The 23,227-nt window shown below is 41.0% G+C and overlaps 1 protein-coding gene across 12 annotated transcripts in view; it reads right to left on the bottom strand.

The window, feature by feature from the left end:
• Nucleotides 1–15,568, bottom strand: part of MLLT10 (MLLT10 histone lysine methyltransferase DOT1L cofactor) — a 173,438-nt gene extending 157,870 nt beyond the window's left edge. For 4 of the 12 annotated variants that reach the window (XM_084859029.1, XM_084859031.1, XM_084859025.1 and 1 more), the window contains exons 1-4: nt 15,256–15,568; nt 14,994–15,162; nt 6,777–6,856; nt 1,016–1,070 (exon numbers count right to left, since the gene is read on the bottom strand). Coding sequence is in view for 4 of the 12 variants with exons in the window: in XM_084859025.1 (XP_084715151.1) it covers nt 1,016–1,070; nt 6,777–6,856; nt 14,994–15,162 (304 nt within the window). In the remaining 8 variants the exon portion in view is untranslated. Of the gene's footprint in view, nt 1–1,015; nt 1,071–4,677; nt 4,821–6,776; nt 6,863–14,993; nt 15,163–15,255 lie in introns of those variants that run through there. The other 8 variants (XM_084859032.1, XM_084859028.1, XM_084859035.1 and 5 more) reach the window with 4 other exon arrangements.
• Between the last annotated feature and the right edge of the window lie 7,659 nt (nt 15,569–23,227).

Genomic DNA, 23,227 nt, shown 5'->3' with positions numbered 1-23,227 from the left:
AATTGTGAACTCCCTCCCTATGGAGGTTAGCCTCACTCCTTCCCTGTTGTGTTTGAGGCATTAAGCAAAGGCGCTACTATTCCAGCAGGCCTTTCAAGTCTTGTGACTGTCCTGATTTGAATTTATTTGCTGCTCTCAATAGCTATATTGTCTTGAAGAGTTACTGCAGATTTTATTGTGTTTGTGGGGGTTTAAGTTAACATTGCCATTTTTAGTCTTTTATATTGGATTTTAGTGATTATCTGCCTTGTGGACTGTTTAGTAGAAAGGCGGAATTATAAAGTATTTTAATAAATATTTTCTTCATGTAAGTTTTTTTTAAAATACAGATTGAAATTTATCTTTAAATGTATCTTTATTTGTAAGAATCAATTTTTTGTGGAAATCTTTTTTGTGGAAAGAGAAAGTTTATCACTTCTATGACAAGGAATTTTATTTATTATTTTATTTAAAATGATTTCTGAAATATGCACAATTTGCAGGTGGAATTTTACCAAGGGGAGGGAAGGAGGGAAATAAAAGAATAGAAATACCATTTTAAAGTCAGGTAGTACCACTGAATACTTGATCCTCATTTTAAGTGTGCCACTTGAGAACAGTAAACCACAGCTACAGATGGAATTAAATAACCTGCAGTGTTCATGTACATTGAATTTCTGCATAAATTAAAGTCTACAATTTATATGCAGCCCTCTAGCATAATACAGTGCTCTCTTTCTCCATGTGTAAGAGGAAGATAAGATTTCTCAAACCTATATACATGCTGCAAGAATAAATAAGTGTTACAGTGGTGAACATCAAAATTATTAAATATACAAACTCTGGAATACAGAAGTTTCAGAGTTCTTTAGCATATCAGAAGATTGACAGATGGGGCCCTAGGTCTTCACCACCATCCATGCTATGTTCCAATTTAAGTCAGTCCGCTAAACAGTACTATAGAAAAGGGGACAAGATTTGTTATTTAGGAAACAATCATCTTTCATTACATAGATTAAAGATTTAAAAAACTTACCCCCATTATCAGTCCTCTTTAAAGCACCATCCTTGTGAGGGCATAACTCGCATCTCTACGGGAAGGCAAACACAGTTATGAACAAAAAAATTCAGGACGTACATAATGCACCTGCCATTCAAATATTTTCATGTTGTTTACAGCTTACAATTTATGAGAAGAAAGGCAAATAGGAGAATGTTACCTTACATTAAGATAAATCCTGTGAGAGGCATCTAAGCCTTAAATCAGGAGTGGGCATACTTCAGGCTTATCAGATCTACTTTGTTTTTTACTTGAACCTCAACCCAGGTGCAAAAGATATATACTTAGAATTAAAGAACAGGATGCCTCTGAGCACATTTTGAGCCTAGGAATTTGTTTTCAGTGCCAGAACTGAACACACTGTCCTTTCACGCAAACGTCCACTCCTAGTTATTCCAAGCTCCCTTCATTTCAGCAGCCTAATTTAGGTAGGAAGAGTCATTTTGCTGTTCTTAAACAACTGGGAACAACAAAGTCTTGCTAATTACTGCAAATCACATAGACCTACAAGTAGATCCTGATCTACCTTCTGCCCACCTCTGCCTTAAATCACAGCTCAAGACTCAAGCATTTCTTTCTCATAGTCTATTGGTAGTTCCTTAGATAACAGCTACTTCTGAATCTCATTTTCCGAGCGACAAGCAAAACCTCCAAAGTCTTTTAGTTCTGTATCTACAGAACACCAGTGCAAGGCAGGCAAACACAGGTGCTTTGTATAAAACAAACTTTAATGAAGCCATTGATGCATCTCATCTTAGTCGTTAATAGTCCACCTTTAAAAATAAAATTTTCACAACGCAGTTTCCAAAAACAAAGCAATAAAAACACAATCCTTCTATTCAATAGATCTCCCAAGAAGGTTGAACTATTATGCTTCCAAGAAATATGTTAATTGCTTCTGGTTAAATGGAAGCATTGTTGGAAGCAGATGAACTCAAGTGGAAAAAGGACCCAAACACAGGGGTCCACATTTCCACTTGCCACAGCAAGTGTTTCATCATCCCTTGGAGAGGATGACTGGAAGAACACAAGCCTTGGAAGTGGGCAGGAACCATCTCCACTTCAGGGGCCTCAGCACAAGGACTGGGAAGATCATCCTCCACCCCAAAGATCAAGCTCCAGGCCAGAAAAGAAGGCTGGGGATAGCTGTTTTGGTGGTGGGAGGCTGAGGAACTCAGCCTCCTACCACTAAGCAAAAGAAGCCAAAAGTCTGGAGCTAGGAAGGGGAAGCAGCACAAGGTCAGGGACTAATACTATAATCCTATGCACACTTATCTGGGAATAAGCCCCAATGAACATAATGGGACTTACTTTCCTGTAAAAATGCACAGGACTGTGCTGAAGTGGGACAGCAACACCTTGGTGAACACAAATTTTAATTTGACTACCAAGGCCAGGCAAAATGTGTGGACCCCTGCTAAACAGATTCTACTCTGAGAACATAAGAACAGCCTGCTTGATCAGACCAAAGGCCTATCTAGTCCAGCATCCTGTTTTCTACAGGGCTAAACATATACCACTGGGAAGCCCACAAGCAGGACATGAGGGCAATAGCCTTCTCCTGGTGTTATTCCCCAGCAACTGGTATTCAGAAGCATGCTGCCACTGATATTGGAGGTAACATACAGCTATCACGATTAGTAGCCATTAATAACCCTACCTCCATACATTTGTCTAATCTCTGTCTAAAATCATCTAAGTTGACGGACATCATCATATACTATGGAATTTGTTACCACAGGACAACTATGTGCACCCTGAAGAAGTGCTGCCTGAAGAAGTACTTCCTTTCATCTGTCGTAGCTCTAGTATTCAGCTTCACTGGATGATCCCAGGTTCAACTATTGTGAGTGAGAAAAACATCTGTCCCCATTCTCCACATCATGCATAATTTTATAAACCTCTACCAACTCCCCACTTACTTACTTTTTTCTAACCTAGCAAGCCCCAAATTCTGTAGCCTTCCCTTATGTATCATTTGATTTCCCTTCTCTGCATCTTTTCCATCTCAACAATATCCTTTTTGAGATTCAGCAATCAGAACTATATGGAGTATTCCAAATGTGGTGACACCACTGATTTGTATGAAGGCATTACGATATTGGAAGTTTTATTTTCAGTCCATTTCCTAATGATCCCTAGCATAGGATCTGCCTTTTTCACAGAAATTCCCAAATTCTATTTATTATTTGTTAAATTTGTATCCTGCCTTTCCACCAAATGGTACTCAAGACAGCTAACAATAATAATACATATACAATAATTAAATACAGAGGAAAACACAAAAACAAAGCAAGTAAAACATCAATAAACATCAACAACTAAAACCAACTGTAGAATATTTACATGTTGGATTATGGGCCAAAGTCCTACCTAAATAAAATGTATTTGGCCTGCCAGTAGACAGTGCATCAGAGACGGGGCTAACTGGGTCTACCTTGGCAAGATGTTCCAGAGCCTGGGAACAGGAACTTAAGTAATGCACTGCTACCACGACATTTCTGGTTTTGAAAGCATTCTGAATGCATTGATATTTACAGGGGCTTGAAGGCATAAGGAAAGAAGTAGAACAGGGGTTAATACTAGTAAAAGGACAAAAAGTCACTCAAGGACAGGTGTCTTGAAAACTAGAAGTTCTGTTCAAGGATCTTTTTACTTTCCAAGCCTTCAAAAAATGCTTAATTAACCCCAGTGGTCAGGACTAAATAAAGCAACTCTAAAGTGAAAATCACTTTATTTAAACATGGGCTATGACCAGGGCATACAGCTAGACATCTCCATTTCCGTAACAGCTACCAAAAATGTCCAACTATACAAAATAGAAGGCGACCGCACCAAAATGTTCTTTTTCAAACAGAGAATACACAGGTTGATTTTTAAAGCATTATTGCTACCCTTTCTTTCTAAGTTGATTAACTCAGTAAACTGTCTACGTTGCTATACACTTGCTCTTCTCTCCCTTTAAAAAAATCTGTTGGGCAAAATAGAAACATGTGAGAATGCAGTCTTCAGCCCCATCCCCTCCTAGATCATAAGTTTTCAAGTATCAGGTCTCTCTGAATGTCCATGCTACCACCACCAAATTGTCCCCAGGGAAGACTGGGAACAGGGCTCTAACACTACAGTCACCCCTTCCCACAGGGAGAAGAAAATGTCCAAACTGGGATATCCTGTAGTTCTTTGAACATAGTATTTTTCCTGGCCTTGGAAGTGTTCCACGGTCAAATAACCATGGAACCTCCCATTCAATTCTTCTCTTCCTCCTACAATGATGGAACCAGGGAAGGATGAGCACATTCTCTGAAGGCCAGCTCCAAAGACAAAGCCAAGGGAGCACACCACACTACCACCCAATAGACCCCGTGTCACAGCGAACCTCCCTGGATCAAGAGCAGAACTCAACTTGTAAACTGCCCAGAGATAAAGGGACCAAAAGAGGGGAGCACACACTGGACCATATCTGGCTACAGCAAGCTTTAAGGAACCTGAATGAGTGACCCCAAAAATTAAACAGCCAATCAAAACAAAGAGGAGAATCAGAAATAAGTTTGCTGCCTTCCTAGTGGCTCTTCTTCACACTTAGCAACATTTTTTCCTAAAAGAATGAATAGTTATTTTTTTCTCCTAAAAGTACCTGCCTGGCTTAAGAGATGTGTTGAAGAACACTGTAGATGTGGAACAAAACGGTTTACATATGACAAGTTTTGAGACTATAGATGTCACTATCTAGCCACATTGCTGGTATCAGCCGTTTCATGGGTAAGGAGCCACTGCAATTCATCTGGAAGAATGGAGGGAAGGGGAGGGGGGAGAGAGAGAGAGAGAGCACTAAAATTGCAATGAGTAGGACTAAACAGGAGCAAGATAAAATATCCTAAGAGAAGAATATATGGCCCCTGTTTCAGCAATCTCTGACTCACTAGAGAATAATGTGCCAAAATCAAAATGGGCTTAATTTCCACCCAGACATATGAAATCCTAAAACCAGTACAAGGCCAAGTAGTTCAGGGAGCCACAAGAAAAAACCTGTGAAAACACTTAACTCAACATCAAATACAGTTACCACCTCCAATAGAATTAAACTCTCATGACCCAGTGTACTTGCTCCAAAACCCACAAAAATGCCACTGAGCCTAGAAGAAGACAGCTGACAACAAGGGATGGCTATTAAGTTCTCTCACCTCTTATTAAACCAATCTGTTAAGTAAACCTGGCCAATGTATTTTGACACATTGTCTGTCAAAGGCTAAGTGTTCTCATAGAGCTATGCAAGACTATGGCAGTGCCAAAAGGGAAAACACTATTTACACACCCTCCAAACACTGCTATATGGTAGCATGAAAGGAGGTCGCAGGGGGAAAGCTCTACCTTTGAGTTCAACAGCAAAGGAGGTCTAAAACTAGAAGATGAAAGGTAAATCCTGTAGCAATGACTTCATAACCACATTCACATATCACACTAAACTATGCATGCAAGCAAGAATGAGATGCAGTGAGCCTTGAGCTCAGGCACTTCTCCCCTCCACACAACTGAGGAGGAGTTCAGAAGCTTTTCTTTCTGCTTTTAATTAACCACAGCTCCCCATATCATCCAAACTTGGAACTGTGGTTAATATTAACCATGGTTATTTTAAACAAGCCAGCTTCAGAAACCATCATTTGAATGCTGGCTTGTTTTAAGAGCTTCAGCTATTGGGTGGTATAAAACTGTAATAAATAAATGAATGAATAATACATAAATAACGGTAATCACCGTTTGTTGCTCTAGATGACACAAACTACAGTTAAAGGAATGCTAAAGGAAAAGCTTCTGAATTCTTCCTCCTGGTTTCACAGAAAGAAGTCTATGAGCCCAAGGCTTGCTGAGTCTTGTTTCTGCTAATGAGTCGTGCTAAGCCACGGTTTAGCATAACATGCAAATGCAAACAACTAGTGAATATTTAATTAGTTGATTCCAAGCAATGATAGTTCAGTCCTATATTTTTGAAGAATGTCTCAAGCACTCATCTGCCATCAGTGTAGATAGCCTAAGTTGCCTTTTGGTTCTTTTAAAACATTTCCCATTTGATGTCATAACTTCTCAGTATTTCATGCCTAATTCCAGTACTCAATGAACTTCCTTTTCTACAGCATTTCCAATAACGCACTATCCAAATGTATTGTTAGTACTTGCAAAGTCTTAAGTTGGAAAACTCTGGAGTTGGAATCAATACTCCAGAGCAGTCCACATGACAAAGCCAGAGAGTTTCAAGCAGTATGCAGAGTCAACCGGATTTGCCTCTCTTCAGTTTCCCATGTATGTTCCAAAAACCAGAAACCACAAAATGCACTATGAGAACTGCTTCTCATGTTTCCAAATTGGTGAGAGTGCTTTGGTGTCTGGTATCTTTTTCCCCCTATGGCAGAGAGTCAAACTGGAGGCTGGCATCCCCCCCAACACACTCCTCAGTCATCCTTTCCCCCTGTCCAGCACAGCGGTGGGGGGTGGGGGACAGCTATGAAGCATGCAGTAGGGTGGCTGTTAGTCTCTAAGCAGTGGTCGAAACCCCACCTGTTCTCTCTGCTCTTCCAGGAAAATTGAGTTCCTACAGACCTCCAGCTGGTTTACACCCACTGCTAACTGGTGAATGAGAAAATTTCACCCCCTGCTAAAGATAATACAATTTGAGCAATGCTATTGAGCACTAGAACATTAAAACAAGCATGCATGCAAGTATTACACACTAATTTGAACTTACCACTCTAGCTGCTCTTTCCTGAGATTCACATTTTCTACAAAACCAAGGTCCAGTGGGTACTTGTACAATTCCATAGCATGCTATTTTGGGAGAGAAGAGCCAAACAATCATATTACAAACATACATTATTTCCAGATACCTAGCACTCAGCCTAAAGTACAGCACAGGCTAATGGCTAAATAACCTACGGTGTGATTTATTTATGTACATTGTATTGAGATTGGAGGTCAGTCAAGTAAATACATGGAGGGAGCAATCCTACTGGGATAAGCGGCCGCCTCTGAACTCAGAAGCGACCGCCTATCCAATGCAGGGCAGGGAAGCACAGAGGGGATCGTCCCCTCCGCGCTTCAGCAGCCCTGCATTTGCAAGTAGACAACCAATTTCAGCTGTCTAGTGCGGGAAGGCAGAGCAGGGAAAGAGGCTGCTGGATGACACATTGGATGTGTCGTACCGGCATTTCCACCTTCCCCTCCCTGGAATGCCCTGTTTTCACAGCTTCGCCCTCCTCTTCTTAGCGCGGGGCTGCTCTGAGCTGCCTGCGAGGCAGTGCGGGGGGGGGGGGGTTCCCAGAAACCAACATATCCTATGGCTGTCTAGCTGCTGACTAGAGGCCATAGAATTGCTCCCTAAAGAACATTTTACTGATAGCTATAAGTGCCTTTTGACAAGCGCGTTCACAACTGAAACCTAAGTAAGTTTGGGTGCAATCCACATCCTATTGAAAACAATGGCAGAGGCACCCTTGATTTCAATTACACAAGCTGGATTTTGCTTGTGTTGAAAGGAAAAACATGGTATAAAACAGCTTTTTATAACAGACTGCCAATTATAACAACAACATGTAGGTGTTACTATGAAGCACGCTTGCCAGAAGTATGAGTAATTTTTGCCCTCAAAAGTCTGTCTGATTCTAATCAGTTCTCTTGTTATCTATGAATACTACAACAGAGCATATGTTCAGCATTACCACAGGAGAAGAATACAACATACTAGGGGTACAGTCTTAAACCTGAATCCTTGACTCTAGTTTAATATACTGGGTCACTGAGGCTTGAAGGCCTCCACCAGCAGAGGGCTTGTTCTACCTTACAAGCTTGCTTCAACAGCCCTGTTCATAACTCTTCCCTAATTTGACATTTTCCTGGAGATTAAGCCTCCAAAGTCGGACCCAAAACTTTGCCTTAACAGCAATTCACCTGACCTTGCTTTCTCAAGCTTTTCCTGCCCACACTTCTCAGCCTGCCATCACTTGTGGCCTGCCTCCAGCTATGCCTCTTACTCATTCCACAGTTTCTGTTCCCAGCTCCTCTGAATAGTTTACCAGCTGTAACCTTGACTATTCCTAGTCCTGGCGTTGGTTCTTCTTTTGCACTGATAACTGACTGGACTGTCCTCCTACCTCCTGAACTCTGGTTCAATTTATGCTTTGTGCCTTGGACTATTTTCCAGACTTTGTGATCTGCTAAACCTGCTTGTCTACTCTTGCTGGCTTCCATTCCATGGCTCTTCAAAAGCTCCTGTTTGGGAACATTTCAGAGTTAGAGCTCTGGCTGAATATGCAACAACTTTATTATCAGTGTAAGCCCAACAAAACATAAATCCCTAAACAATCGCCCAGACCTTGATTACCTACCACAGCACTTTGCCCTCACTGCCACACAGTCTTTAGGATAGAAGAGTAATTCCCACCCTCATCCTGCATTGGGAAGTGTGCCATAGGGCAGCTTCTTATGATCTTAAAAGGACAGAGATGCAGCTGTGCTGGTCACAAAGTGCTATTTCTGATTCCAAGAAATAGCATGATGGGGCAACAGGGGACAAAGGAGGGAAAAGCAGGTGTTGTCATACAGATACTTCCCCAGAGCCCAGGTAAACTGAACATTTCTACAGTCTTTATCATGCCTGCCCATTCAGGCATGTGAGTAACTTTACATACATGTGGTCTCATCATGATCTATGAAACTTTAGGAAGCATTATCTACATTAGGTACTTAGTCTGGAGCTTAAAACAATATATATGCTCACAATGCTTTAGAGCAACATTTGTCAATGCTACTTATACCTTTTAGACTTGCTTATGCCTCAAGGGTTTTGATCTTATATGATTTGGACTGAAATGTTGCATGTGTGAAACTCTCTCTGAAATATATGTGTCACAAGCATGACTAAGTTTAGGAATTAGTGTAGTGGAGACAATTATGTATATAGAGCAACTGGCCCAGGGCTTTATAGCCCAGAATTCAACCATCTTAAACCTAAACAAGCTGGACATGAATACAGATAGCAAGTGTGTAACAAACCATTTAAGCTGTAAGTATGGATCATACAGAAGTCTAATTTAGCAGTCAGCATGAAGGCAACATATCAGACCTAAAACTCAGAGTAGCATGAATTATACAGCACACAGCTCAATCCTAAACATATTTACTTAGAAGTTAAGTCACACTGAATTCAATTGGACTTACTCCCAGATAGATATGCATAAGACTGCAGCCTTTGATAAACTCTGCAGTATAGACCAAGTCTCCATTTGCCACCCTAACCAACCATGACCATTTCTGTTCATCAGCTTGGACAAAAAACAATGCATTTCAGGAGGGACCACCTTAATTTATGGGATTAGATCCCTTATGTATAGCAATTCCATACATATCTACTCAAACGTAAGTCCCAACAATTTCTACAAGACTCCTGAATAAGCAAGTATAGGCAGCCTGAGGTATTTTTCTAAGTTACCGCTAGGATATGCACCTAAACTAATAAAACTCTTTGGTGCAATAGGAACCTTTTCTTAAAACACATCCTAATATTACTCCAACCAAACAACTAGCTCAACTGATTTTAGAAATGTTATGAGTGGCATGCCCTAAAATGTGCTGTCAGGTTACAATAGCTCAATTGAAATCCTACAGCTCAAGATACCTCTAACCAGGTTAACACTACAGAAATAAGAATGGAAGTTAGAAATGTCGGGTCTAGGAAAAGACAGTGCAAACACATACGTTAATTTGATTTACACAAGCCAATTATGTTCTGTTCTGGCCATCCCTCTCCTTTCTTACTGACAAGAAAAAATCTATGCCCTACAAACATATGCAAGGATGACGACTAGAGCACCGACGGCAGAAAACTCAACTTGAATCCGATAAGACACGTCATAGGGATCATTTGAAGACCTATGAGGTGGTGATACATGCAGCGAAGAGTTTTCTACTCTGCACGTATCGCGTCCACAAACTCGCACCCAGCTGAGCTGTTCAGTGTGGTTAGGGAGCTGAGTAGCCCCCTCCCTGAATCCAACTTTAGAGCTTTCAGTAGCTCGCTGTGATGCCTTTAATGAGTTTTTCATGGATAAAATCTCTCGGATACGAGCCAACTTGGACGCTGTTGTGGGGACTGAAATCAACAGTGGGGTGTCCAGCAACTCTGCTTGCACGATTAAACTGGATCATTTTCAGCTTGTGACTCCTGATGATGTGGACAAGAAGCTTGGCTTGGTCAAAAAGACAACTTGCCCTCTCAAACCCTGCCCATCCTAGCTTGTAGTCCAGGGAGCGGACTACAAGCCAGAGAGGGTAAAGCAATTTTTGCTGAATATTATTAACGCCTCCCTAATGGAAGGTAATTTTCTATCATATCTAAAAGCAATTGTTAGACCACTCCTAAAGAAGCTTTCCCTTGACCCCCTAGACTTCGATAATTATAGGCCAGTAAGTAATCTACCATTTGGGGGCAAAGTAATCAAAAAGGCAGTGTCTATTCAACTTCAAGCAGTCTTGGACGAAACTGATTATCTGGACCCATTCCAAACTGGCTTCAGGGCGGGATACAGAGTTGAGACTGCCATGGTCACCTTGGTGTTTGGTCTTCACCTTGGAATTGATAGGAGGAGTGCATCCCTGTTGATTCTTTTGGATCTCTTAGCGACATTCTATGATCCCTATGGTCAAATGATCCCTATGACGTGTCTTATGGGATACCATTGACCATAGCATCCTTCTAGATCGCCTGAGGGAGTTGGGGGCACTGCTCTGCAGTGGTTCCGCTCCTTTCTCTCAGGATGGTTCCAGATGGTGTTGCTCAGGGATAGTTGTTCCTCAAAAAAGTAACTATTATGTGGAGTCCCTCATGGATCCATTCTATCCCTGATGCTGTTCAACATCTACATGAAACCACTGGGAGAGATCATCAGGAAGTTTGGGGCTGAGTGTTATCAGTATGCTCATGACACCCAAATCTATTGCTCCTTAACATCTTTATCCAAGTAAGGTATGACTCCTCTGAATGACTGCCTGAAGTCGGTAATGGGCTGGATGAGGGAGAACAAGCTGAAGTTGAATCCAGGCAAGACAGAGGTGCTCATCATGAAGGGTCCTGATTCAGGTATTGAAGTATGTCAACCAGTTCTGGATGGGGTTGCACTCCCCCAAAGGAGCAAGTTCATAGCTTGGGGGTGCTTCTTGATCCAACCCTGCTCCTGGCACCCCAGGTGGAGGCAACAGTGAGAAGTGCCTGTTATCAACTTCGGCTGAGACGCCAGCTTCGCCCATTCCTGGAACATGTGGACCTGGTAACGGTGGTGCATGCGCTGGTAACTGCTAGGCTTGATTTCTGTAATGCACTGTACTTGGGGCTGCCTGTATATTTAGTTCGGAAACTTCAACTGGTACAAAATATGGCAGCCAGGCTGGTCTCTGAGACATCCCAAGGAGACCATATTACAACGGTTTTAAAATCTTTACACTGGTTGCCAATTTGTGTCCAAGCAAAATATAAAGTGCTGGTTCTTACCTTTAAAGCTTTACATGGTCTAGGTCCAAGATACCTTAGGGAGCACCTTCTCCCCTATGTCCCAGTCTACCACCTCAGATCCTCTGAGGGCTCTCTGCTGCGACTGCCTAATGCGAGACTGGCAGCCACATGCAGGAAAACCTTCTGCTTTGCCGCCCCTCAGTTGTGGAATGATCTGCCGGTTGAAATGCACTTGCTGGCCTTGTTGAAGGTTTTTAAGCAGGCATTAAAGATGCTGTTATTCCAGCAGGCCTTCCTTTTTAGAACTTTTGTTCCTTTTGTATATTATTTTTAAGCAGTGTTATTTTAAGCTGTGTTTTATTCTTGGATTTTTTAAACAAATTGTTTTTAGTTCAAAGTTGTTTTTAGTTATATGTTGTTTGTCTGTATGTTTTATATAAATGGTTTTTAAACTTTGTATATTGTATTTTCATGTTTTAACTTTTGTAAACTGCCCAGAGACCTTTGGCTATGGGACAGTATAGAAATACAAATAACAACAACAATAATAATAATACCTTGTATACTTATCAGGGCTATGACACCATCAGATGCCATGCTTAGCCATAGTGTCTTGGGCTGCATTCACATTAACACATTTTGGGGAATTATTCAGCAGGAAGAGACTTATTTTTGCACTGTCCACATCCACTGAGTATACAAGTACATTCATGTGAACATTGTTCTGGGTTCCTGTCTTCTTAAGGTGTCATCCCACAACAGTACTGCAGATCTAAAAGAGTCTCATATCATTTGAAATTCCTTTACACAGAGTGCTATCGTGGAAGACTGGAGCACTGAAAGACTGACAGTTGCTCCCCATTGCTGTCACTGTTCCCTCAATCAGAGTACCTTGAGGAAACAACAGCTACTAGAAGAGGGGGATTCTTAAGCTGATCTTTCTCCATTAATCTCTAGCTCTTTCAACAGGATACTTGGTACACAGGGAATCTCTCATAGGAGTTGGAAGGACAGGGGCACATGCGTGCTCACATAAACAAAGCTTTCTAGAGAAATATAACGGAAACAATATTTAATTTTGCCCACAAAATATATTCAATTTACACAGGGAGACCTAGAGTCTAATTCGGAATTTGGAGGCCAATACAGCAGCATATACATTTAGAATAAATACACCTGCAAGTATTCTCCTAAGAAGACTTACTTGGGAGTAGATCTCACTGAACTCAACGGGACTTACTGTGAGAAAACATGCATAGGATCAAGCTGTGTGCTGCTTCTTTCAGTATCGAACATGCACTTGTTGTTAAAGGCATGTCAAAAATACACTAATCAATTTTGGTCTCATAAGAGTACCTTAACCCTCCTGTATGACTCATATTCTCCCCATTTCACTTGGAATTTTTGAATAACTTCCTAGTTCCCATGCTCAGACTATATCCCAAAGATCTTCCACACTCCAACTTTATCACAATCAACTCAGCAGGAAAATGAGTTACATTGATACATGTGTGGAAAACTGAATAAAAGCACAGATGCTACAGTCTCTCACATCAAATACTGAGACTTGCAATAAATACAGTTAGCCATTCTCAATTTACTTAGTACTGAATAATCAACCAAGACATTTTAGGTGTACCTAAACAAAGGCTTTTTTGCACAATCCAATATTCATTCAGGAAAGGGAAGGGGCACAGCTACACAACATTCTGTGACAGGTCACCAATTGCATTCCACTTACTGGTTTCGTACTTTTAAAAATGCCTAGGCTTTTGTGGGGCTACAGTCTCACACTGTCCACCATTTTGGCAATGAGCTATTTCTCTTCTTTTACTATCAGAGCCTTTTACTGTTGAATGTGTACTATTTCCCCTCCCACCCCTGTTCAGCACACTGCAGTAGATACAAAGCACGAAGTTAGCATAGCAGGGGCCAGAAAGGCTAGTTCCACAAGTAATATGAAGTGCAAGAAGGGTGTGAGTATAGACACACCCTTGGAAAAAACATTACTGAAATGTTTTTGAGGAAAGAGACCAACAAATTCACAGAGGAGTAATGACAGTTCATTACAACCTCCAGGGCTCACTCTGACCAAGGGGTTGTTTTGTTTTTAAACTGAATCCCCTGGACTTTTTGTACTCGCATACTCTAAATTACAACAGGAACAGCAACTTATTCCAGAAGCGAAGGAAACTCACGCAGGACACCAAGTCGAGCAGATACACACTGTGCTCATTATAGAAAGCAATACAGCCACTCAGCTGGGCACCAACCAACTGCTCTCCTTCCACTAATCCAAACAAATCTACCATCAAAGGCCAAGCAATTGTACAGTGCCCCTCCCCCTCCCCCACCAGCACCACACCACCACAATCAGGAAGTCTCCTCGTCCAGCAGACACATTGAACTAAATGACGCTCTGGCAAAGAGGCAGTCGGGAGCAAGGGAAAGAGGCAAGTCACATGACAGCTAACTCTCTGCCTTAGACAAACACGTTTCCAGCCTCCTTATTTATTTATTAAATCTATTAATCGCCCATCTGGCTGGTCACCCAGCCACTCTGGGCGATGTACAGCATATAATAAAACAGTTTAAAACAATAAAATTCTACAATAAAAACGTTTTCTAAAATACCCTAACCCACCCCAAATGCCTGCCTGAACCACCACGTTTTTAATGCACGGCGGAAGCTCATTAAAAAGGGGGCATGGCGGAGTTCCTTGTCCAGGTTTAGGAAACAGAAGTCTGCATGGGGGGAGGGGGAGGTGCAAGGCTACTCTAATCGTGCAAAAGTGTAAAAGGATTCAGACTAAGCAGGCAGAGAAGCAGGAGCCCAAAGTAGCACGCACACGTCGCCCGGATTCTTAAGCTCCGCGACGAAATGTTTTGCTACTACTCCCCACCTATCCTTTCCGGCTCACTTTCGGTACTAAGGACGGAGGAAGGGCAGGCGCACATCCAGGATGAGGAAGTCACGACTAGGAGCGACACACGCCACTTACCCGTTCACACACGGCAAGAACAGAGGGAAAGCAGACCTTGTTGCCACTGTCGCCCCCAAAGTGCACGGTCGTCTTCATCACCTCTAGAGAAGATGGCAAAGGGGCACACGCGCCTCCATTTGCAAACTCTGGCAACCTTCCGACCGTGCTGGCCATGAATATCCACAAATACCCACAGCAATAGGCTGCTGGTAGCGGGGGAGGGGAAAGAAAAGGCTACTCAAGTCCTGCAACAGGACGGGAATATTCCTAAAGGGGAAACCAAGATGAGGCTGGGAAGTGATGGCTTGTGACGGGGAAGGGGGGGTATGCGAAGGCACACGCGGATGGAGCGGTGGGGGGTTGCGAAAGGAAAGAAAGGAAAGAGGCCGCAGGGAGCAGCCCACCGGCCCGAGCTCTCTCTCTCTCCCTGGAGGTGCGGCCGAGCGGGGGCTGACCGAAGCAGGGCCTTCTCACTCACCTTGATGCACTGCGACATTGCAGCCATGCCCGTCGCAGTAAACCAGAGGATTCTCGGCCCAGCCCCTCTCGTCGGAGCACACGCAGCAGCCGCCGATCATCTCCTTCATGCTATTGGAGAACTCTCCCTCCAGTGACACAGGCAGCAACAACGGCTCGCTAGAGACCATCTAAGGGTTAAAAACACCGTCAGCACGACACCACCAGAGAGACCCCCGCCGCCGCCGCCGCCGCCGCCTGCTCCTCCTCAGGCTTTCCCGCACCGCGCTCCGCCTTCAGTCGCTCAGCCACCGCCGTCGCCAGTACCGTCTCCATAGCAGGGACGTGGGACCCATGGCCGCTGGTGGTGGCGACGACAGCGGAGCAACGAGGAGGGCTGGCCTCCAAGTCCCTCCTGAGCGTCGGCTCGGCCGGGCAGCTACTCGGCAGTCTTTAAGCCCGAGCGAAAGGGACGGCGTCGCTTGCAAGTATTGGCCGCCGCCGCCGCCGCCGCCGCCTCGGCAACAGTCCTGCGGGCCACACGGCAGAGCAACAGAGCAGGGCCTGCTGCACGCAGGCGCACTGCAACGCTTCCTCAGAGAAGGCCCCGCGACGCGGCGGCAGCGGCCTTCTCTTTCGTCGTCTTCTCCCCCTCCCCCCTCCCCCCTCCCCCTTCCACGCGGTGGCTCATGGGCAGACAGTGGGACGCGAGGCGCCGCGAAGTTCGGTGTCTGCCTGCTCGCGCCTCGCCTCTCTGCCGGTTCCAACCGGCGCCTGTTCAGAGGGTGCGCGCGAGGCGGAGGGGACGGAGATCTAATCTCGCTGGCGGGCTCTTAAGGACACAGGCTGCGTGTGTGGCGTGAAAGCCCGACTAGGCCCGGACAAGCAGCGTCCCCCCCCCCTTTTTTTTTTTATACACTTGTATCCTGCCTTGCAAAGATGACACTATACTGGGTTCCCGAGGGATTTCTGCGTGTGTGTTCTTTTTATTTCCCGCAGGCCGCTATGACGCTTGAGGGACAGCGGAATTGATACACTCCCGCCCCTCGTTCAGTCGCATTGGCTTCGTGTGTTTCCCAGTCCCGGCAGTTGAGACAGCTGGGCAGAGTTAAAACTTGAGAGGACACGTCAGTTACATTCACCTTAGACCCTCTTGCCCTAGAAATGCGATCAGCAGTTTTGTGGGGTTTACACAAACACACAGCCTTACGCTGGAGCAGACAGATTTCGATATACAAAAAAACGTTTAATTGTTCTCAGTGTTGCTCAGTTCTTACCGGTATGGTGGTATTCCTTTCTTACCATGATCTCAAATACCTTTAATGGGAATTGATGGTTTCGATGGCACTTCCTTCCAAGGAAGCCTGCTGTTATGTGGCTCAGGTTACACTTCAGATTGCAAGGTTTCTGTTATACTAAAATAGTCTCAGATCTATTTTTAAAAAGCAGTGCATTTCCAATCTCTTATTTTTATTAACGAAGAGCCTTGTGGCATCTTAAAGACTATTTTATTGTGGCATAAGCTTTCCAGAGTTCCCTCTGGAATTCCATATTTTTATAACCACCCTTCCTTACTCTGGGTAAATTGTGCACACACAACTTGCTCAGACAAAGCAAGCATCACAATAAAAAAATAAGCAGTTCCAGAGGGATGTATTTTACCATTTCCACATTTGTACAGTCCTCTGGCTTCACTTTGACTGCATCTGCAGAACTGATACATTTCCACTTCTACTGTCAGGTTTTATTTCATTTTGACTAATGCATTCTTATTGCCCAAACCTAGAGACCATGGTGGGTAAATCCTAGTGAAATAAATACATTTATAGACATTACCTTAATCCTGGCCTCACCATATCATTGAGTACCACACATATAGTAGATCTGTCTGTGTGGCAGTTCTTAAACTGGAATTGAGCAGAATAGACAACAGGGAAACCAAAAAGGCTGTGTCACCCCTTACAAACTCAAGCACACACATCCCAAATGTTCATGTTATCTAGATTAATTTAAAAGGGCATATTTTCCAGATTTTGATCAATGGTTGATGATTTGCTTTTACATATTCCAAAAAGCAGAGTGAAAACAAGATGGTTGAGGTTATCAGCATAGAGAAAACCCCCCAGCTTTTCAATTATCCATTGTAAGCAGGTAGGGCTGTAGCAGAAGGAACTAATTGTGGCTACTGTTAAGAAAGAAAGATTAAATGCAGCTTGCAAAATTCAACTTCCCTGCTTGCTCCAGGGCTACTACTTTTGTGAAGGAGAAGGTGAACTAAAAGAATCACAAGTAAAATACCATTGATTGATTTCCACTATTATGCTATATGACAAGCATGCTGACTTTTTGCATAGGCTGGTAAATTTTTATGATGATTTTGCAAGGCTGTCTTATTAGCTGACATTTTAGTCTATTTAAATCAACTTTATTAAATTATCTGCATTATCCTAAATATATTTATATATTGGTTGGTTGCAGGGTTTTTTTTAAGAAGTTGCAAAATAATGAACAATGTAACACCTCCTGCACATAAGTGGGGGTTTATGAAAAACTGTTGTATGAAGGGGAAGAGGGATGTGCAGGACTGTTGCCCCTTTGAGATATCAGAGCCTGCAGTTTGTGTGCAGGATATCTTGGGTCAGCCTTTGTTGTCCTTGAAAGTTTGAAGTGAAATTTTCTAGATAGAGGAGGAAGGGCAGGGGACAGGGAAAGGGGAGTGGTGAGTGTCATTTCCTACAGAAGGCTTAGCTAAACACTTTGATTAACATAACAGTGTCATTTGAGTGTTTGTGATCTGCTGAATATTCCTCCACATATAGCATGGCAGTAATTGGAGAAAATGCATGACTTTAAAATATCATACAAAAAAGCTTTACAAAATCACCCATTTTAAAAATGTATGTGCCTGTGTGTACAGGAGGAAAGCAAAATTCTGTCAAAGAAAGTGATACATACATGACAGATGCATGCCATTCAGCCCTTCAAAATAAAAAAGTGGAAATTTGAGACATAGATTTTAATACAATTATTTTAAAGGATTAGATTGCATTTAAAACAGCTGGGTTCTTGTTAATTGAAGTACATGTATTTAAACTGATACAGGTTGCAATCTTGCACATACTTATTTGGGAGTAAGCCCTATTGAGTAAATAGGCGTAGGATTGCACTGTCATTTACATTGACTTCAATGGGATTAAGTTCATTTACATCTAAATATTTCAACATACAGCCTATTCTATGCATATTTACTGCAAAGTAAGCCCTACTGTATTAAATGCGTCCTACTCACAAGTAAACATACATAGGATTGCAGGCTTTATTGAGCTGTGGAACTGGGAGAAGAGTGTTACAATGTTATTTTTTGTTCGTTTCAGGAAAATAGTATCTTAATTTTTGAAAAGTATTCCCAGCAATTTCATTAACAACAGTAACAATAAGATTGTAACCTAAATACAGCTCTGGTTTATGGTCAAAAGTGCTGAGGCATCCTAGAGGCTAATTGACTTTCTGTTTATTGATTTGGCGGGGGTAGGAGAGATTCCTCATAGATACTATATGCCTTTTAATGGAGACGAACACAAAAATAGAAGACCTAAATAGATACCAACCACTCCACTATAGAGTAGCCTCAGTGTGACTGAGGTAGCTTTCTGAAAATAAGTAATTCTGATTCTGCTAGAGACTATTTGCTGGAGACTAGTGGAAGAAAGAAATTAAGTGCAGATAGGTTTTCAGAGAGAAGACGGAACTGGGATTTGAGGTAGGAAAGGAAGGGTGAACATCAGGGATACTGAAGACTGGGAACGGACAGAATTATTATGGAGATAGAAACAGTCTTCTTTCCTGAGCAATGAGCATTACCAAGGCTCTAGTGTAGGTAAAGCATACAATGGTCAAGGAACCGAAGGGATATTCTGGTTAAGTGTACATTGCAATAAAATTGCAGCCTATGCTTCTTTCCAATATGTAAACAATTTGGAAGATTTTTCTATTGAGCACTGACAGCTCTCGTACAGATTTTAAAATGCCACAGATCACTCATATTCTTGCAATTAGTATCAAATTAAAATGTGGTCCTTCAAATGTAATGCAATATCAACTTAAAGTCATACCACAAGAGCGGATGAAAATCAAATTTGTTCGTTAGAAATGTATTTTGAACAAATTCTTGTATGCAGTTCAGATAATGATATTTCTTAAATCTCTCTGCTGTATATTAACAGAATGATCAATCTAAAACTTAATGCTGGCAAAAATTCAAACTATCATGCATTAATTATTAATAAAATGTTAGCATTATTTTAAATAATTGTTATTAACTTTAGTTCTATTGATGGAATGAAAATACATAAAGACAACCATGATCACTACTTTATGACATTGCAGCAGACTTGATGGCAAAATGTTGATAGCCTCTTGGTGGTTTTGTAAAACTGCTTTTGGGGAGAACCATTGAAATGCAAAAGAAAAAGAAAAGCTTTACTACAATATACTACACACAGTAAGCCATTAACATCCATATGATATGAAAGTGCAAACCTTTTACATCCCATTCCTAAGCACACTGCTTGTGGGTGCAAGATAGGCTGAAATCAATGCGAATTACTTTGAAGTTAAATTTTTAGGGTTGGGGTGTTAGGATGTGCTTTCATGAATGTAGTAATTGTAAAGTCTGATATAATATGGGGAAATTCTTCTAAAGATTCACATGTAGGAATATAACCATTAGAAAAGGAAATAATGTAATTATTGTGAAGCTGCATTTTGAAATTGGTAATCAATTCTTAAAATTAAGCTATCAAATATGCAAAAATTACGTCATATTTTGACTTAACATGCAATGTACATGTTTTCTGCCAATTTATAATTTTGGATGTTAAGTATTTTAAGCTGCAATCTCCTTCACACTTGCCTAGGACTAAGCCCCATTAAACTCCAAAGGACTTACTTCTGAGTAGACATACACGAGTGCAGTATTACCGCACTACGCTAAACATGTCTACTTAAAAGTATGTCCCAATTAGTTCAGTTAGGCTTATTCCCAGGTGAGTCTGTAAGGGATTGCAGCCTTATTTGCTTTTATTTTAACTGAGAATAGTAGTGGCTAAATAGACTTAAGATGGGGGGGGGGAGGATATCCTTTTCAATACTTCAGTGAAGTATACTTACAGAAATATTTTCGATACTTAAAACTTTTTGTATCACCTACATCTTAAATACTTAAAAAAGAACACCCAGATAGCATCATCTTAAAAATGTAATTACCTAAGATGTGATTTATTTGCTTTGTGTGTTACAGATTACTCTTAAAATGGATTCAGCAACACATCCTGTGCTTATTGGGTAAGAGAGCCTGTACTACTTAATCACCTCTTTGTCACAAATATAGTATCAATTAAATCAGGTGCATTGCTCTTACTATTCATAAAATACTAACAGTTGAGGTAAAACAAGAAACACACTCTTAAAACCAAAGATGTCTTTTTCATCCTAGCAGGAGTAAAGAGAGGAAAAATAGAAGGGTTGTATCAGGACTGTTTGTTTTTGAGGGGTGGGGGTAGGGGTAGGGGTGGGAATAGATGTTTGCCTGAAGGCCTTTCTTAACAACTTTTCAGTTTGTATTTAAATTGAGGCTGCAATTTAGCTTAGCTATCCTTTACCTGGGTACAAGGAGCTATGATATAAATAAAAAAGATACAAAACAAAAAAGAATATGCCATTAAAGAAGTTTGGGAGGAAAAAATACTTCAGGATCAATGCTCATTTTTGTGTTTATTTAAAATACATCACACTTTCTCTTTGTCTGCTAAACTTGACCATAGTATTAACAGAAAGAAATGTCAATGATGCTGTTTGTTTAATACTAGGAAATGAAAGTATAATGGTCAGTCCACACAATGTGGAAGGTGTGACAATTGTGTTTTGCCTGAAGCACATAAACATGCGGATACTGCTATATTCAAACCTATAGTAAGGTTTTATTGGCTTGGATTCAAGAAATTATTTCTATCCAAGCTCAGTTATGAGGTAGACAGCACTTTGTCCATATAGAAAAAATCCCATGTTGATCCTGTTGTATTTAGGACTGAGATACCGAATACACATCTACTTTCCAACTGATTTAATGGAACTTACTTTCAAGTAAATGTGTGGTTAGGATTTCTAAGAAAAGTTACACCAGGAAAAGTAGTCTCTCCCAACCACCCCTGTACATATAAATGAGGAATAGTTTAGAGCTATACCACATTTGTAGGGTAATTTAAATTGTCCAGTTCAACTTTCACCTGCATTTTTGAATATATGTGGACATTTTGCAGTTGGTATGTACATGGCTATATCAGCTGTGTGCTCTCCAAGCTACCTATTAATGTAAATATAACCTTGCTTAAAACTGTGATGGCATTGTTCGAGTCTCCCTTAAACTCTGCCATTTAAAAGCACTAATTTAACTGGGAAGTTGTTTTTAAAGCATCCATTATATTGTTTTAAATTGCACTATCACCTCAGGAGGCTTTTGGCAAATGCCATTTAACTAGAAGCACCAGTGGATGAAATAGTTGTTTTCCAAGTAATGCTTCTGTTACGGTAATGCTAGTATCTAATTGTTAATTCTGGCCTGAGATTTACTATAAACATGAAACAAGAGTTTTTCTTGCATTAAAAACCTTAAATTAAAATTGTAGCACAGATTTTTTTTTTAAATAGTGTGAGCAAACATTCCTTCAGCAACAGAATCTGAAGCTTTACATTTAAGAACTAATTTATAATGTTCTCTATTAGAATTTAGTTAAGTGCTACTTTCAGTTTATATAGAATAATTTATGTTAAAAATTTCCATATATTATTGCTGTACTAATCTTTAGGAGGAAATAAACACTGGAGATTAGATTTAATGCAATGCACAGCCTTTTTTTGCAGAAGTTCAATAAAGATTTGGAATTTTGTGATTTTTTTTCTCCACCAATAAGTACATATGAAAGGAGTCTTTCACCTCCTCCCTCCCCCTCCTCCCACATACACCAAAAAACAAAAATAAACTTCTTGAGATATCTGTATATATTTTATGTACAAAGTCAAACGTTTTTATTGATGTATATTTTTGTCAATAGCCCTATTTTCCATTTCCCTCTTTTTAATTCAAGTGTTTTTAATCTGTTGAAAAACATGTTTAGTTCCCAATCAAGCATCCAAACTCTAAAGCTATTTCAGTATTTGTGTGTCCTAATAAATCCTTTATCATCAGTCAGAAGTGCATAGAAAAAACAATCACTTTACTGAGAAGTGAAAGCAATTTGCAATCCAGAAGCAGGTCTGTAGTCAATATCAATTATATTAAACTGGTTTGGGCAAAATCATCTTACTTGTTTTATTTAGAGTTTTCTGCTGGAAGTGGGAGTTACTATCTCCCAGTATCAAAAACACGCCCAAGAATATGTTAATTAATTGTATTGTGTCCCTGAAAGGAACAATCAAATACAACCATTAAAAACAATCTTTCCAGGAATGTGTTATGTTTTCCACTACAGGATGCACATTTTTAGTCTCAAATTTACAAATGTGAAAGGCACAGACAGGCGTTTTTGCTTCCACGTACTAATTTTAAACCATTAAAAACCGCCTACTAACGCAGAGAAAAGCTAACATGACGGCATAGGCGGGGAGTATCTTGGGAAGCTTAACATTCCGAGCGAATTAAGGGCACAAGCCTCCGATCACTTTTTGTCAGTCTCACTGTGGCACTTCAGAGTCGGAATGTGATCCCCCCCCCTTTTTTTTTTACATGGTATTTCTCTCTTTCTCTCTTTTTTTAAAGTGACCCATTTTGCAAGAAGATTGGGGAAACATTACTGTTTTGGACACAAGAAAGAAAGGCACATCGAGGAAAAACCAGCCATGATGTTAGCCTTGTTTAAAAAAATAATCCTTTCACAATAGAGGTTTAAACTCCACAAAATATATTGCCTTATAAAAGTTATTTCAGCATTTGAAATACTTTTCTCAGAGGTATATTTAAAAATTTCTGATTGGTAAATAAATGATTGGTAAATAAAGTTCCATGATCATCAAGGAGGCTGGGTAAACAATCAGAAGTCTTATGTTAATTTCTTTTCACTGTTTATCTCAAAATGTGGATTTTAAACTCTGACATGCCCTTTGATGTCATGGTTTCTTATATTCATCTATATTGGTATCTACTAGCCGAAAACTCCAAAGAGACCAAATTTACAAAGAAAGAGGGAAAACAAAAAGATGCTT

Source organism: Heloderma suspectum, chromosome 5, assembly GCF_057233095.1.
Source record: "Heloderma suspectum isolate Gila_16-S chromosome 5, 16-S_ref, whole genome shotgun sequence".
NCBI classification, from domain to species: Eukaryota; Metazoa; Chordata; class Lepidosauria; order Squamata; family Helodermatidae; genus Heloderma; species Heloderma suspectum.
The sequence above is the reverse complement of the archived record's forward strand: the minus strand, read 5'-3'. Positions and strand labels throughout refer to the sequence as shown.